This window comes from Sminthopsis crassicaudata, chromosome 4, assembly GCF_048593235.1.
Source record: "Sminthopsis crassicaudata isolate SCR6 chromosome 4, ASM4859323v1, whole genome shotgun sequence".
Classification (NCBI taxonomy): domain Eukaryota; kingdom Metazoa; phylum Chordata; class Mammalia; order Dasyuromorphia; family Dasyuridae; genus Sminthopsis; species Sminthopsis crassicaudata.
In genome coordinates this window covers 354485337-354501330 of record NC_133620.1, presented here as the reverse complement: position 1 = coordinate 354501330, position 15994 = coordinate 354485337, and the positions used below count along the sequence as shown (strand labels likewise).

Here is a 15994-nt window from a genome sequence, read left to right as displayed (position 1 = left end):
ATCCCTAGCTCTTGCTGGTGGCTCCTCCCTGAGTAGAGAGCCAGGCAGGGCTTCCTCCCATCACTCCTAGGCAGGCTGAGGGTCATTGTTGCATTGTTGCTGGGGATGGAAGAGGGAGGGGGCAGCAGGATGTGAGGGGGAAAGCCAAAGTATGCCCTAGGAGCTAGGCCAGTGAGGGTAAGACAACCAGGGAGGAGGAATTAGGAGAAAAGAATTTTCTCCTCTTCCAAATTTGGAAGAAATCTGATTCCCGGAGCTGAATTTGTATGGGTAGGAGGGAGACTGCAGGGAAGGTGATGAATAGGATACCTGAGCTGTGTGTAGCTGAAACAGGTGATGTTGCTATGGGTGGGTGTGATGGTGGGAGGACAGGATAGGACTAGGAGGAAGAACTCAGATAAAACTGAAACTTCTTCCTCCCCCTCCCCTCCATTTTGACTAGATCCAGTTTGGGAAGGTGGAGAAAGGGGAAAGCAAAAACAGATGCTCTCCAGATAGATTTTCAAGCCACTACAACCCCGTGAAGCAAAGAAGGAACTAAGAAACACAGGCTGACACACAAGCTGGTTAACTAGATCCCAAGTGATTCGGTAACCTGGCACAGGGGAAGGGAAGAAGTAAGATTATGAGCCAAATTCAGGTCAAAAACCTGTTTCATTTTATATCTCTGAGGGATTTGCTTTTTTAAAAATTTCAAACAAGGAACATAAGACTTCATTTAATAGATACATCAATGTCACATTCTGGCCAGAGACTACATTGAGGGGAGGGAGAAAATGGGAAAGGAAAAATAAACAGGAAGAGGCAGATAGAAAAAGAAGGAAAAAAAATCCATAGACTGAATTAAATTGCCGATTGATGCCCCTTGAAAAGCTAATTGCACGATTAGCCATTGTTCACAGCTCTTCAATTGCTCTAATGCTTAAATTTTGAGAAGCTTGACCAAATAAATGAAAGTCCACTGGGAGGAAATGATCATCTCAGGTACAGTGAAGGTGGTCAGAGCAAGGTTACAATGAGTTGAATGAGAGGCCAGGATTCCTCAGCCCAGTATACACCCCACAGAGTTCCAATATACACATGCATATGCAGGCGCATGTGCATACACATCACAAATCAGATGAAAGGAGCAGGAAACTCCCAAGCCTGGCTACCTGCTGAGCCATGGAGAATAATAGACTTTCATAACCAGGAAGATTCCAGATCACAGCATGAGATCCATATCCTCTCCCTAGCCATCACCCAAAGTCAGGGGGAAAATGAACTAAGGGAAGGGCAACAAGCACCCCATTGTGCAAGAGCCACAGTCCATTCCTGGGAACATCATTGCCTGAAATGGATAGGGTGGGGAAGCGGCTCCAGGGAAGGAATCTACACGGCCCCAGCTCCACAATCCGTGTTGATCTTTCCTGGAGGAAGGTCAGGAGGGCTTGTAGACTCGGCAGGGCCCCTGGCGTGGGCGAGGGATGAGGAGGCCACGAGGTTGTGTCTCACCCAAGCTCTCCAAGAGGAGGTCACTAGAACACACACAGAGCCGGAGGCCAGGAGGCATTCTACATGGCCACCCAAACCACTTCAGCTGTCTTGGGCTTGATAGGTGGCCCACCGAGCAGTCCCCTCCCACCAACGAAACCTCAAAGTCACCTATTGTCCCCTCTGGCAGGCTGGCACTGGACAGGGCAAGAGTAAGCTGTGCTCAGTGACCACGGGATAAACAATGGAGGAATACACTTTCAGCTTTCTCTGGGAACACCTGAGTTCCTCTGTCATACTGCTGAGCTGTGCTGCTTTCTGCCCAGTCTCCCTTATCCCCAGGCCCCACTTAGCCTCACTCTACAAGCTTTACCAAACATACAGTCTCAGTTCCTAAGACTTTCAAGCTGATTTTCTCTGCTAGACATTCAGGGCCCCAACTTCCCAGGACCCTTCAAATTCAAACATTTAACCTCCCCGCACAGAAAATGAAAAGGTATACCTAGTGAGGGGACAGGGGGAACCTCCTCAGCTCCCTAAGTAATTCCTGCCACCTCAGAACTAAGCAATTCCTAAATGGGGACTCTGCTCCCCAGCAGGTGGCTTGGATTCTCAGATTTGCTCAAAAAGGGCTCAGATCAATTTAGGGGCAAACAAAGAAAAAGCAAGAAGGAAGGCACAGATATGGACACTAACAAGGTCATATTGCCTGGTTCTAACTGCTACTCTTTCACAAGTTAGCAGCATAGAAGACTGAAAGGTTTTGAATCGGAAAAGACTTTGGTGATTAAGCCTAATTTTTTCATTTAATAGAAAAGAAAACTAAATTCCAATGAGGTTGTCATAAGTCTGCCCAGGATGCACAAAGTGTAAAGTTGGTTCTCAGACCTCTGACTCCCTTCTCTATACCACATTTAAACCTGATCTTCCCTCCCTAACTGGAGGGAAAGGAAAGCAAAGCCAGTGATAGAGGCCCAACCAATAAACAAGACAGCAGCAAGGGGAGAGATGTTTTTCTTTCAGAGAACAAGGCCTAATGACCACTTGAAGTCCAATGGAGAGAATTTAGAATCAGTTAAAGATCAGTGATAGCTCAGACACCGGGAGACAGACTCCACATCTGAAACATCCCAGAACACATTGTGGGCCCTGGTGATTTCCTCACATAAGACCACTTCTAGGAAGCCCTTTCTGTTTCCCAGAAGCTCTTGAGCACACTGTGTCTCATATAAGTGCTGTCCACTACAAACAGGGCAGCATCTGCCCTTCTGGGGTCACAAAAAGAGAGAGCCCAGATGAGGCATGGCCACACAAAGCCCTAGGAAAAGGGAGCAGCTAGAGTGCAGCTGTTAAGCTTCCATAAACCATCTCCAAGAAGGTGTTTGTGTGGCCATGTGTGTTTTGCCATAGAAAGCTTCTTTGTTAAAATTCACAAGAGTTCCTGGGGGAATATTAGGCCTGTTTTGTGGAAGGGAGTGATGGGAGTGGAAATTAAATAAAATAAAAAGTTGTGATGTCACCTAGCATTTTTGAAGAGGAAATAAGACACATTACACATTGTATAGGAGGAAAATCCCTCCATATCCAACATCTGTAACCACTCAGACCCCTAGACTAGAGAGTTCTGTGAAATGGATGTGGTTAATCACTGAGTGACCTATAGTTCTTAACTATGCTAGAAACGGCGCTGAAAGACAAGACTCCCAGGCTGACATGTGTGTTCTGCCCAAGTCCAGCCCAGGCGCAAAGGGCTTTGATTCTGGGAAAGGGGAGTTTGGCGGGGGGGAGGGGGGAATGAAGAGATTCTCTACCATGTGCTCCCAGTTGCACATCCTAAATCCCCCTCTCCTCAAGACTGGCCAATATACTAACATTTTAGCTAAAAGAAACAACTGCAGGGGAAAAAAATATATACAAATGTATTTAAAAATAAACAAATACATATTTCCAAAGAGTTAAGCTGGAAGAAACAGGTTGGAAGGTAGATGGAAAGCTAGGGCAGTGCCACCAAAGGGCTCCAAGTTCTCAAAAAGCACTGGGTTGATGGGCGGCTTATCAGGGTCCTCTGACCTGAGGATCTTGTAGCACAGGCTGTTTGGAAATGTAACAATTTGTTCGGCCCAGCCAAGGGGGCAGCATGTATCTCATGGCCAGGGTGAGGTTCCTGTCTTCTGAGGCTTTCATCACAAGAAAAGAAATGAGAGTGCAGGTCAGGATGTCCTGCTTTGGCTTTGGGGCCTCTCAACACAAGGATAGCTGTGCTCCTGATAGGGGGTTTTAAATAAAAGTCACTGGAGTCCTGGGCCTCAGTCCTCTAGCGAGAACTCAAAACGGAATACTTTGTGCCACAGTCAATGGCTCCCTTGTCACCGCCGCCGGAAAGCACGGGAGATTCTCCAAGCATTTGGCTCCTCATACCGGTTGTACAGGGGCTCAAGCCGCTGCTGCTTCTTCTGTTTGCTGAGCTTTGTGGGGTCTGAGACCTTGAAAAAGGCTGGAGCAAACTCCACCAGCCACCGGGGGTCAATGGTGGTGACCTCCCGCATGTACTCCTTGGTGGTCAGCACCAGCTCATGGTATACCACCCTGTGGACAGATGAACACAAGACTTAAAACTACAATATTATGTGACCCTGGTCTACAACAAAACCTATGAAACCACACCTGTTCACCCTCTAGTTTCTATCTTGTTTTTTTATTCCACTAAGCTCTGCTTACCATTAATGTACCACTGTACAACAAGACCTCCGCTTCTTACATTATGGGTCTCGACCCTATGTATGGTCTTATAACTTAATGTGTTGCAAAATTATGATTTATTATCAGTAAATGCTTGATTTGCAAACTTATTTTATTTACCTGTATACCTGAGATCACATAAAAATTTCTCAGGCAAAAAAGAGATCACAAATGGAAAAAGTTTTAAGAAACCTAGTGAAATTTTTTAATGAACCAAATAATTTTATCTGTCCTGCAAATTAGGCTCACACCAAAGGTGAATTGCAACAATTATCCTAGTGTGAATATACCCAAAGATACACAGCCTCAGAGAAATCACTTAGGCTAATAAGAACTGGAAGAAAATATGATTTCCCTATGAGACCTGTAGAGGTCAAACTAGTATTTCTGATCCTCTTAGAAATATTAGTACTAGAAGAAGTGCTGGAAAAGAACACAGATATACATATTTTAGCTGTGAAAATTTATCCATATGGTGCAGGGAGCTCACATGAATACAGGGATCTCACAGGGATCACCTATGAATAAAAAGAAATCAAGACTTCCCCTGGAAGGTAGCACATCTATAGAGCTTTGTCTTTTTATACACAAAAAATGTACAGGTGGGATACCTCCACCAATTACGAGTGCTCTACATTATGTACTGCTGGCCTACCATTCTGGCTGCCTGTTGAAGAGTGCACTGGAGGGATGGATGTAGACCACCTGCTGATCAATCAAAGTTCGGTAGCCTTCCTGTGGGTCTTTCTTGGCTGCATTTCGGAAGAAACCACTGCAAATGGCTTTCTGTACACGGACTGTTGCCTTGCCACAGGACACCACATCCAGCTTATGTCTACATAGAAGAATAAAGGGAAATAGAAGAAAGATATGGGACCAGTCTGTTGTCAGAAATTGGTCAGACACCCATACCCACACATTCAATATCACTCCTCTCCCTACTCCATCAGGAAATCCCTACACTTCCACCACTAAATAACAAAGAGGAACAATTGCTTTATAGACTGGGCAAAGCATAAATCCAAATCACTCAGGTACTTTTCCAAAATAGGAATTTTTACTTTTAAGGTCCTGATTTAAGGCCAATTTCTTCCATTAGGTTTATAAAATTATGTGTTAGTTATTATTTGTAATCACAAAGAATCTGCCCTTCTTTGTGGAATTTTTAAAATCAAAAATCTGCATAACCATACTCATTTGTAACAAAAGAATAGGCATTTTAAAAAAATGGAGTAGATCAAGAGATGTTTTTTTTCTTGGTGGAGGCCAATTGGTTTTTTTTTGTTCGTTTATTGGGTTTTTGTGGGAGAAGGTTGGCAGCTGTATGTAAAGGGACTAGAAGGACAATAAAGATATAAAAAAGGTAAAAGAACAGAAGCGTGACAGGTCACGCCAAAAGATTCTGCAATAAATGATTCTGGGTCTTGCTCAGTGAGAATGAGGAGGAAAAGACAGATTTTAGACTCACCTGTCCATGATGCCCAACATCTGTTTACGGATGTCCTGGGCTCTGCGCAAGGAGCGCGCCTGTATGAAATTCTCATAACACCAGGGGTTGGAGAATTTGTTGTTCTTCCAAGAATTATACACGGCCAAGAGAGTGAGGTGGTCACCTTCAGTTTGGTGGAATTTGGCTTTCTTCTGATCTGCAAGGGCTTGCTTGTCCTGCCAATCAATAGAGCACAAGATTATTCTCTTTTTTTACCACAGGTACTCATTCCTACTCAACCCCAGATCCAAAATGCCATTTCCCAGGCCTCCTCCAAAAAAGGCTCCCCCCAAAGCCAGTTCAGTGTGCCTGCCACAAGGGACACACTAAGAATGCAGGCCTTCGCCACCCACCTTGGGCCTGTAGAAGACGTTCTGCACTGACAGCATGGACACAATGGTGAGCATCTCCTCACTGCAACCCAGATGTACAGACATGATCAGCATTTTGCACAACATTGGCTCCAAGGGAAATTCCGCCATCTAGAGGGAGAAAAAGACACTACTCAACTCTTCTCTGGAAGGTCTCCCTGGTGGGTAGGCAGGGAGGACCCACTCTGGGAACAGCCTCCCCGACCCTTCTCCCCATCTGTAAGGAAGGAAGAACTAACAGCTGTCAGGAGGCAGGTGGCAATTCACCAAGTCTAAGCTTTGGGCCCATAAAACTCACACTGGGGGAAATCAATTTGGACCAGACTGTATTAGCCTAGGGAAAAGATGCGCTTCTTTTAGAAATAAAGCAGGACTCCTGGCTCATATCTGGTGACCAAGTGAAATGGACAGGCTGAGAATGAACCCGTGCCCACCCAGGGACCCCCACGTGCTCTCTGACCGGGAAAGAGGGATGAGGAACGGGGGCTGTGAGGCCGGGCCTTGACTTACCCTGCGGCCCAGACGGGTGAGCAGGCCCTCGTCGTCCAGGGCTCCCAACGTATACAGCTGCTCCATGGCTGTAATCAGAGTTTCCATTGGAGGAGCATCCATGAAGTCAAAGGAAAGCAAGTCATTGATGCCCATAGCCTGGATCAGAAGGGATAGAAACACCATCACCCCATTTAAGAGCCATCCCAAAGAGCTATTTCCAGGGGCCCAGCAGAGATTTTCAGATACTTCCTTTGGTTCCTCAAGTGCAAAACAGGAAGGTGACCAAAGAAATTAACAGTAGCCAACAGGCCAAAGGATGGGCCCCTGGAGTTTAGAAGAAAAAAACACATCATCATTTTACCTTCCAGAAATCCTAATCAGGTTTCAGCAAAGGGCAATATTTCATAGAAATTCAAAACTCATGCCCCAGAATAGATGGTGGGCTGTCTTATTTAATTTCTCTAGTTGGCGTTTAACAATCTCAAGGATAGATGCAATGTTTTCTATTTCTTTTTCTATTCCCTAACGGTCCTAAGACTTATGTTCACTGTACTTGTCTTACTGAATGAAAGTCATTTTGCTCATCCCAACCCCTTTGCTAGGAAAGCAGAGAGGATGGCAGATTTTTTTTCCTGAAGCTCTGTCCTCCCCTCTCTCATAGAGGATAAATAATAAATTTTGGTGGAACACTCTGCACCAATAAAATGAGAGGCTCCAGAGTAACATCAACTGTCGTGGGGACAATGCCATCATCTGGGAAATTACTCATGCAGCTGCCACTGCCAAGAGCGAATGAAGCTCTCCACTGAGGACTAGGAAAGGAAGAGAAATTATTCAGAATGAAAACTAAGCTCCCAAAGGACCAGTCTGTATTCTGATCTTATAGCTTAGTTTTAATTGTGTGTGTGTGAGTGTGTGTGTGTCCTTATTTTGACTTTTCAAAACAGTGGAGAAAGGGCTTGAAAACTAAGACTTTAATAAACTGTACTGTCATAGGACCTTGGTTTGATACTAATGACATTTTTCAAATTTTTTTAAAGATATTAACTGAAATGCTAAAAACTCAAATGATCAAAGACAGGGGCTGGAGAAGACATTGGCTCAGCTACAATGCAAACCCTGATTTCAGCCATTTTCATTTGACTCAAAATAACTGGGTTTTGATGTTACTTAAGTATTAAAGGAGATTCATAAAAATGAGCTTAATTTACTAAAAGCTTCATAAATGGGTTGTGCTGACACTCATGTCTGGAGGCAGTTATATAGCTCAGTGGACAGTGTCAGGACAGGGTTTGGAGGGATCTCAGTTAAAATTCAGCCTCACACACATACTAGCCAGGTGACTGAACTTTGCCTTAATCCACTGAAGAAAGAAATAGCAAATTACTCCAGAATTTTAGCCAAGAAAACCCCAGACACAGCGTGGTCCACAGAGTCATGAAGAGTTGGATACAAGTGAATGACTGAATGACAACATCACTCCATGCAACGGGACATGATAGCTACCTTGAGAGAGAGCACCGTGCTGGCTAAATTAGTTCTCTGGATCTCAGGCACGTTGGTGGTTAACATTTCATCTCGGTAGGCACGTTCCGTGTAGAGCCTGTAACACTTTCCAGGCCCTGTTCTCCCCGCTCTCCCTGCTCTCTGCTTTGCCTGTGCCTAGAAAGGTGAACATAAAGAAATAGCACACCTGTTTAACAGCTACTGAGGTGGAAGAAAAGCATGATGAGCAGGCAACAACTAGCAAAATCATAAATGGGGTCTGGTTTATTCCACTTCCATTCAAATCATTTCTAAGACCAGGAAAGTCCTAACTCTCATCCTCTTTATGGCAGAATACTTAAACAGCAGCTGAAGAATGATACACAGTGAAGCAATTACTGACTTCAATTGCAGCACAGCTATGGGCACAGAAGCCTGGCAAAGACTAAAGCAGGAGAATTGCCCTGACAGAGCAGCCTCTAAGCCCTAGCAGCAGAACTACAGAAGTGCTAGGCTGTGCAAACATCTGCTGCAGCTGCAAACAAAAAGGCAATCCCTGGAGGGAAGACTGACTAGGACATGGTAAGTGCTTTCAGCTTGCACCCAGCCCATATGATCCAGAAAAAACACCCTAATCAGCAGCACCTTAGAATGACATCCAGCTGACTGGATGAGGGGGATTCTTTAAATTACTCCTGCTGAGAGGCCCTGACAGTCTAAGAGGCTCCAAGTTTCTCACTGAAACAAGAAATGGTTAACAGCAACAAACAATTTTTCAATTTGCTTCTCTACTATGGTCCTTTGCTGTTAAAATTTGATTAGTAGAATGTTTCTATTACCGGGAAAACAAATCTGCCAAAAATTATTAGTGTCTTGGTCATTTGTATCTATGTATTTTTTTTCATGTGCTCTTCCACCTAGTTAAGCTAGGCTAGAGTATGGTGGAGTCCTTATCAGCAGTTCTGAAAAGGAGCTACAATTTTAGAAACTGAAAAATATCACTCTATAGATTTAAAATGCACAAGCATATCCCCAAAATAATCCCCTCATCCAGTTTAAAAGGTATGTCATCACTTAGAAAATTTATCCTTAAAAACACTGTAAAGCCCAAAAGCAAAACATGCAAAAACTTTTTAAGAAAAGCAACCAAATCTTTTAGGAAATCTGTTGGTGAGTCCCATCTGAGAGCTGACCTCTACTCTTAAAAAGGGCTGAGCCTATGTACCTGAGAGATGGGAGTCACCACCAGCTGATCGATTCCAGTCTTGGAGTTGTACACTTTCTGCTTCACAAACCCGGGGTCCACCACGTAGTAGATCCCATCAATAGTCAGAGATGTCTCAGCAATGTTGGTAGCAATTACAACCTGCAAGTTGAGAAGCACAATTAGTTGTGGCGGACTGTTTTTCTGCTCAAAGAGTAATGCAGATATGCAAAACTTTGCAACTCAAAGTGTATGAGACACTGAGACACATCACCAAGGAAATATATAACATCTCTCCTCTGGAGGTTTGAACAGATGAATAGAGAAGACAATTCTATCTAAGAAGAATCAGGGGATATAGTAAGGAGAGGGGAGGAGGAGGAGGAGGTCTTTTCTAGCTCTCACATTCTGTGAGGAGGAAAAATCATCCCTCAGCTGGAGAAAAAAAGGACAAGGAGGGGGAGGAAAAGAGGAAAAACTAAAGCTGATCAAAGCCCATTTCACTTGGATAAAATTGCTATCTAGCTGTCAAGACCCTATGACAATTACTAAAATTTTAATTTTTCCAGTGCCTTGGGAAAGCAACGATTTTCTAGTATCACATTAGCCAATGCAAAAGGAGATTTTTCTCTTGCCCTCAGGGACATCTAAACTATAAAATGGGCTTTTCACATATGTGGAACATGGGAGAAAATTTTCCAGCCATAAAAGGAGGTTGAGAAATTTCATCAGCTGGGTGTAGCAATATACATGATCTAAAAGGTTATTAGTCTCGCCTTGGCACTACCACAATTCTTCTACCCAGAAGTCTAGCTAATAAAAGATGATGCCTTGGGAAAAGTCCCTGCTAGGAGGCTATAGCACAGCTTACAGCATGCCAGCATCACACTGGTCCCCCAAGACTGCCGATCTACAGCTTAGCCACAGAAACTTAATGCTTAGAAAAGATAGCCGCCATTGATCGATCAACAAATACCTTTTAAGGGCTTACTATGGGGTCACAAACTGTGCTAGACCCTGGGGAAAAGAGGAAGGCAAAAATATTGTCCCAGATCTCCAGGAGGGTCCATTCTAATGGGGAAAGCAACCTGCAAATAAATCAGAACATAAAAAGAAACATAAAGGGGCAGTTAAGTGGCATAACAAGAAGAGCACCGAGCCTGCAGTTGGGAGGATTCACCTTCCTGAGTTCAAATCTGGCCTCAGATACTTCCTAGCTGGATGACCCTTGGATAAGTCACTTAACCCTGTTTGTCTCCATTCCCTCATCTGTAAAATGAGTTGAAGAAGGAAATGGCAAACCACCCTTGTATCTTTGCCAAGAAAAGCCCAAATAAAGTCGTGAAGAGTCAGACACAACTGAAAAACAAGTGAATAAGAATAAGATACAGAAAAAGGAGGGATGCTAGGGTAAGCTGACAGGAGAGGCACCAGGATCCTGGTGGGATCTGTGCTGAGTCTTGAAGGAAGTCAGGATAGTAGGAGGCAGAGGTGAGGAAAAGTTGCATGCAGCTAAGATGGGAAAGGTAGGAAGGAGCCAGGTGGTAAAAAGCCTTTAAATGCTAAATGAAGGACTTTATTTTGAACCTGAAAGTAAGAGAAGGTCATTGGGTGGGGGGGAAGGGAAGGGGGAAGATGGTCATACTTTAGGAAAATCAACAATTCTAAAGAGAATGAACTGGAGTGGGAAAAGTCAAGTAAAGTCAATGAACTTTATTAACCAACTCTCTTGGGTCAGCTCTGTGACAAGCACTGAGATCTGAGGATCACAGATCAATTAAAAGGATAATAGAGTATAGAGAACCAAGATGGTGGAGAACCAGAAGTACAGCAAGTGGCCACAGACACACTCTCACAACTCCTCCATTCAGATCTAGAAAACACAGCAGATTGAATCCTGCTGCAAGGGGAGACAGAGGCCTGTGGACATTAGGGAAGGGACTTAGCAGAAGCAAGCACTCTACTTGGGGAGAAGTGGAGCACTAGGGCAAGAAGAGATGCCAGATTCATCATAGGCCCAGGGACCTTGTGCAGGGCACAAGAACAGTTGTACCAACTGATATCTCTGTCACCAGAGATCCAGAGTAGGGAAGGGAGGGGACTTGTGTTGAAGTGTGGCAAGGAGCAGAACTAGGCCTTGGGGAATAGGCTAAGATGTCTTAGACCCCCAGGAACAGAGAAGAGCGCAGCCTGAAGCCTGCAGAGAAATAACAGGGCAGAAACCATAGACCAAAGGGAAGCCTAAAGCAGCATCACTCAGTACTAGCAAAGCTTCCCTGATGACTGATAGTCCAGTAGCAGTCCATTGTTCCTCAGAGCTAAAACGGAATCAGAAGCTTACAAAGCTCAGACCAGGAGGAAAGCAGGCAGACTGCCACAGAGCAAACAGAGCAAAAAAAAAAAAAAAAAAAAAAAGAGTGGTTTGTCCCTGAGGTCCTGGAACAATGCAATATTCAATAACCCAAGAAAGCAACCAGCAGGACAAAAATATAGAGCTTGACCCTAACACTGTTTCAAGTCAGGAAATAGGCTGGAAGAATGAAAAAGCAAAGATAATCCCACTATGAAAAGCTAGTGACAAAGATACTCAAGATTCAAATCCAGAAGAAGAGAACACTCCAAAATAGGCTTCAAAGAAAAACATAGTTTTGGCACAAACTCAACCATAATTTTTGGAAAAGATGAAAGAACAGTTGTAAATGAAATTAAAGTGATAGAATATAAAAAAGAACATTAAAAAAAGAATTACAAAGGGAATAACAGCTTTCCATAAGAAACACCAAATTTTGCCCAGACAATATACTCCTTGAAAGTCAGAATGGACCAAGAAGAAGCGAACTACTCCACTTATCAATAAAAAATATTAAAACAAAGTCAAAAACTGAAAACACTCAGAAAAAAGGGAAAAGTATTTCAAAGCAAAAACAAAACAAAAAATACCATGACCTTTTAAGAGACTAGACATTCTATTTCAAGAAAGCTTAAAAGAAAATGGCCCAGAACTCTTAGAATAAGAGGGCAACTTGGACATAGAAAGAATTCATCATTCATCTCCTCAAAAATGATCCCAAATGAAAATTTCCTATTATCACCAGGGATCAGAGAAGAAGTTTAAATAGAAGGCCAGTTTATGAGTGATGAATTTTTTTTCCTCCCCTGAGGCTGGGGTTAAATGACTTGCCCAGGGTCACACAGCGAGGAAGTGTTAAGTGCCTGAGACCACATTTGAACTCGGATCCTCCTGAATTCAGGGCTGGTGCTCTATCCACTGCGCCACCTATCTGCCCCTTATGAGTGATGAACTTGAAAAAAAAGTAGAAAAAGAGGGGAAGAAGATTATACTAAGTGGAGAAAGGCAAGAAAAATTATCTCAAAACTGAGAATAACAAGGAGGAGGTGGAGAGAATACCTAAATTTGATTATCACTTTAAACCAAACTGGTCAAAATACAAACATACCCATTTATGCAAAGTTGGACACAGGAATAATATGTCACTCAACAGGAAAATAGAAACAAAAGGAAGAAGGAAACTGGGGAAGGGATAAGGGGAAATTAGAGGAAGGGCAGATTAAATGAGAGATTAGTGCTAAACAAAAACCTCTAATTAAGAATGCACAAAAATATTTACATCACTTTTTTGAGGTTATGAAGAATGAGAATACAGGAGAGGTTTCCATCAACTAGTGAATGGCTGAATAACTTATGATATGTAAATATAATAGAATAGTATTGTGCCATAAAAAATAATGAAGGGAATGGTTTCAGAGAAAACTGGGAAGACTTGTAGGAAATTTTGTGGAATGAAGTGAACCGAACCAGGGCAGCAATTAATACAATACAAGACTTAGGAACTCTGATCATTATAATGACCAGTCGAGATTCTAGAAGACCAATGATGAGACATACTTTCACTTTCTCTTTCCCCCTCTCCCTTTTTCCCCCCCTCTTTCTCCCTTCCCTACTCACATATTCACACCCCATTCTGCACCCTGATTTCATATTTCCCTCTTTCAGACATATATAAATATGTAAATAAATACACACACATGTATTTATTTATGCCATATCCAATGGATATTTGTTTTGCTTGACAATACATGTTTTTAACAGGGATTTTGTTTTTCCTTTATTTTCCACTGGGGAATAAAGAGGGTAGAGATGATCAAAGTTTTACTGAATGAAAAAAAAAATTTCCAAAAAATTTCCAAGTTCTTAACAAAAGATCAGAAAACAAGAGTAGATGCCTAGTGACTGGGAATGGCAAAATAAACAGCATATGAATGTAATGGATTCTATGCTTTAAAATATAAAGGATACAGAAAAGCATAGAAAGACCTATATGAACTGATATCAAGTAAAGTAAAGCAATACCAAGAAAGCAAAATATACAACTATAACAATAATGGAAACTAAATGATGCAAAAATGTAAGCACTGAACTTGGCCCCAAAGAAGAGATAAGAATGAAGGATCAAAAATATAGCTATTGCATATGACTGAACAATGAGAAAGAGAGTGAAGATAAAATATATCAATAAAAATGTACTTTTAAAAAAAGAGGTGATGAAATCCTGAATTTAGTGGTAGCTATGTAAATGGAGAGCAAGGATATCCATGGATATTGTGTAAGTAGTAATGTTTAGTTCTGGCAAATGATTGGATATATGGGGTAAGTGAGAGTGAGGAGTCAAGTATGATATCAAGGTTATAAGTAGGGTGATTGAGAGGATGGCAAAATTTTGGGAAAAGGTAGCTTTTGAGGGGAGATAATTTGGTCATGGATATATACTTCAAAAAAACTAGCAGGCAGCTTGTGATGTGGGCCTGTAGGCCAAAAGAGACTAGCATATGAAAAATCTGAGAATCATCTGTATAGATCTATGATTACTTAGAAATTGATGAGATCAAATGATGTAGCAGAGCAGAAAGAGAAAGGGGCTCAGGATAGAGCCTTGAGAAAAAATCATTGTGAACAGGGATGACTTGAATGAAGAACTACCAAAGATGACTGAGGAGCAGTCAGATGGTCCAATACAGATCAAGAGAGCAGGGAATTTAACAAATAAAGCTTACAGAAATTTTAAGCAATTCTCAGCATGACAACTCAAAAAACATCAGTGACATAAGCAATGTTAATCAACTGGATATTACCTTCCTGCTACCAGGAGGAGCCGGGTCAAAGATCCGGGTTTGCATCTCACTTGGTAGAGCAGAATACACAGGCAGGATGATTAATTCCGGTACATCAGGTCCCAGGGACTTCATGCGTTCATACAAAATCTCACAGGCTGTATCAATCTCTTCCTGACCAGTCAGAAACACCAAGATGTCACCTGCATGGAATAAGTCATGGTATTTAGGCAGGAAAGTCAACCAGTAGCTGGCAGTTACATTTCTCATGAAAACCTTTGCTCTTCAAGAGATCAGTGCTGGAGAAGAGACTCATTCATAGCAGACATGTTAGTTCCTTATTCTCACCTGGTGGTTCAGTTAAATGGATCTGCATGACTGTGATCAAACTGGCATCCAAGTAATCTGTCTCAGGTTCTTTAGTGTAGAGAATTTCCACAGGATATGTTCGGCCTGGAATGGTGAAAATGGGAGCTTCATAGAAATACTGAGAAAATTTCACAGCATCTAATGTTGCAGAAGTAACAATCAGCTTCATGTCTTGCCGTTTCTGCACTGTCTATTGAAAAAGAAAAAAAGGGACTCAGGTTATATTAATGCACACAAGCAAAAGAGGATTTTCACAATCTATCATGAGACCAATCATCTCTCCCTCAATTTCCCACCAATCCTGCTCCCTTCTTCTAGAAGAGGGCACCCCCAGGAGTTATCTAGGTACCTTTTTCAACAATCCAAAGAGCACGTCTGTGTGAATTGTTCTCTCATGAGCCTCATCCAACATGATGATTGCATATTGAGTAAGATCAGGGTCAATCAAGCATTCCCGGAGCAACATCCCATCTGTCATGTACTTGATGACTGTTTCTGGACTAGTGCAATCTTCAAAACGAATAGTGTAACCCACCTGGAACAGGCAAGAAAGAAAATTTCCTACTTAAATCCAAAGTTCCTTCTCATTGCAATCTTCAAGAGGCTACAACAGGGTATCCAGGTGAACTAGTTCTCTTACATAACCAGATATTAATTTACTTGTTAAACAGTAAAATTCAGATTTCCCAGCTTTTCACCAAGCCATTCAGAAGCAGCTTTCTTTGGCCTTTTACCTCTTGTCCCAAGCAACATCCAAATTCTTCAGACACTCTTTTGGCCACTGACATCGCTGCAACTCTTCGAGGTTGTGTACATCCAATTTTCCCTCTGGAGGTGTAGCCAGCCTCAGCAAGATACTGTGTAATCTGTGTTGTCTTCCCAGAACCTGTCTCTCCAATAACAATCAGGATCTGATTGTCATGAACAGCCTAAGATGCATTAAAAACAGATTAAGAAATTGTTGGAATATCTCCATCTGAAAGAAACACAAATTCTTCACCCTAACTCACTAGCTTACAGTCCAGTACAAATTTTACATGGTCCAGTACTATTATTATCAGTCCACTTAGCACAACATCCTGACAAATGAGAAATCTGTTTTACTTTCCAGGTTCAACTGTGTTCATTTTTAATAGCAGACAGGTTTTATAGCGAGAGACAGATTAAAAAAAAAATGCTTTCAAACTTAAATTGTATTCTTTTATGCATGTCTTACTCCATGTTTTGAAAGTCATCTTTAGA

At 42.3% G+C, this 15994-nt stretch overlaps 1 protein-coding gene across 1 annotated transcript in view; it reads right to left on the bottom strand.

Moving 5' to 3' along the window:
• Nucleotides 1–3375: 3375 nt before the first annotated feature.
• The window catches only part of DHX8 (DEAH-box helicase 8), a 30247-nt gene continuing 17628 nt past the window's right edge, over nucleotides 3376–15994 (bottom strand). The window contains exons 13-23 of the mRNA XM_074261715.1: nucleotides 15487–15681; nucleotides 15102–15287; nucleotides 14732–14942; nucleotides 14405–14586; nucleotides 9275–9415; nucleotides 8071–8226; nucleotides 6583–6720; nucleotides 6055–6183; nucleotides 5681–5877; nucleotides 4868–5047; nucleotides 3376–4059 (exon numbers count right to left, since the gene is read on the bottom strand). Coding sequence (XP_074117816.1) covers nucleotides 3840–4059; nucleotides 4868–5047; nucleotides 5681–5877; nucleotides 6055–6183; nucleotides 6583–6720; nucleotides 8071–8226; nucleotides 9275–9415; nucleotides 14405–14586; nucleotides 14732–14942; nucleotides 15102–15287; nucleotides 15487–15681 — 1935 coding nt within the window. The 3' untranslated portion in view covers nucleotides 3376–3839. The remainder of the gene's footprint in view (nucleotides 4060–4867; nucleotides 5048–5680; nucleotides 5878–6054; nucleotides 6184–6582; nucleotides 6721–8070; nucleotides 8227–9274; nucleotides 9416–14404; nucleotides 14587–14731; nucleotides 14943–15101; nucleotides 15288–15486; nucleotides 15682–15994) is intronic.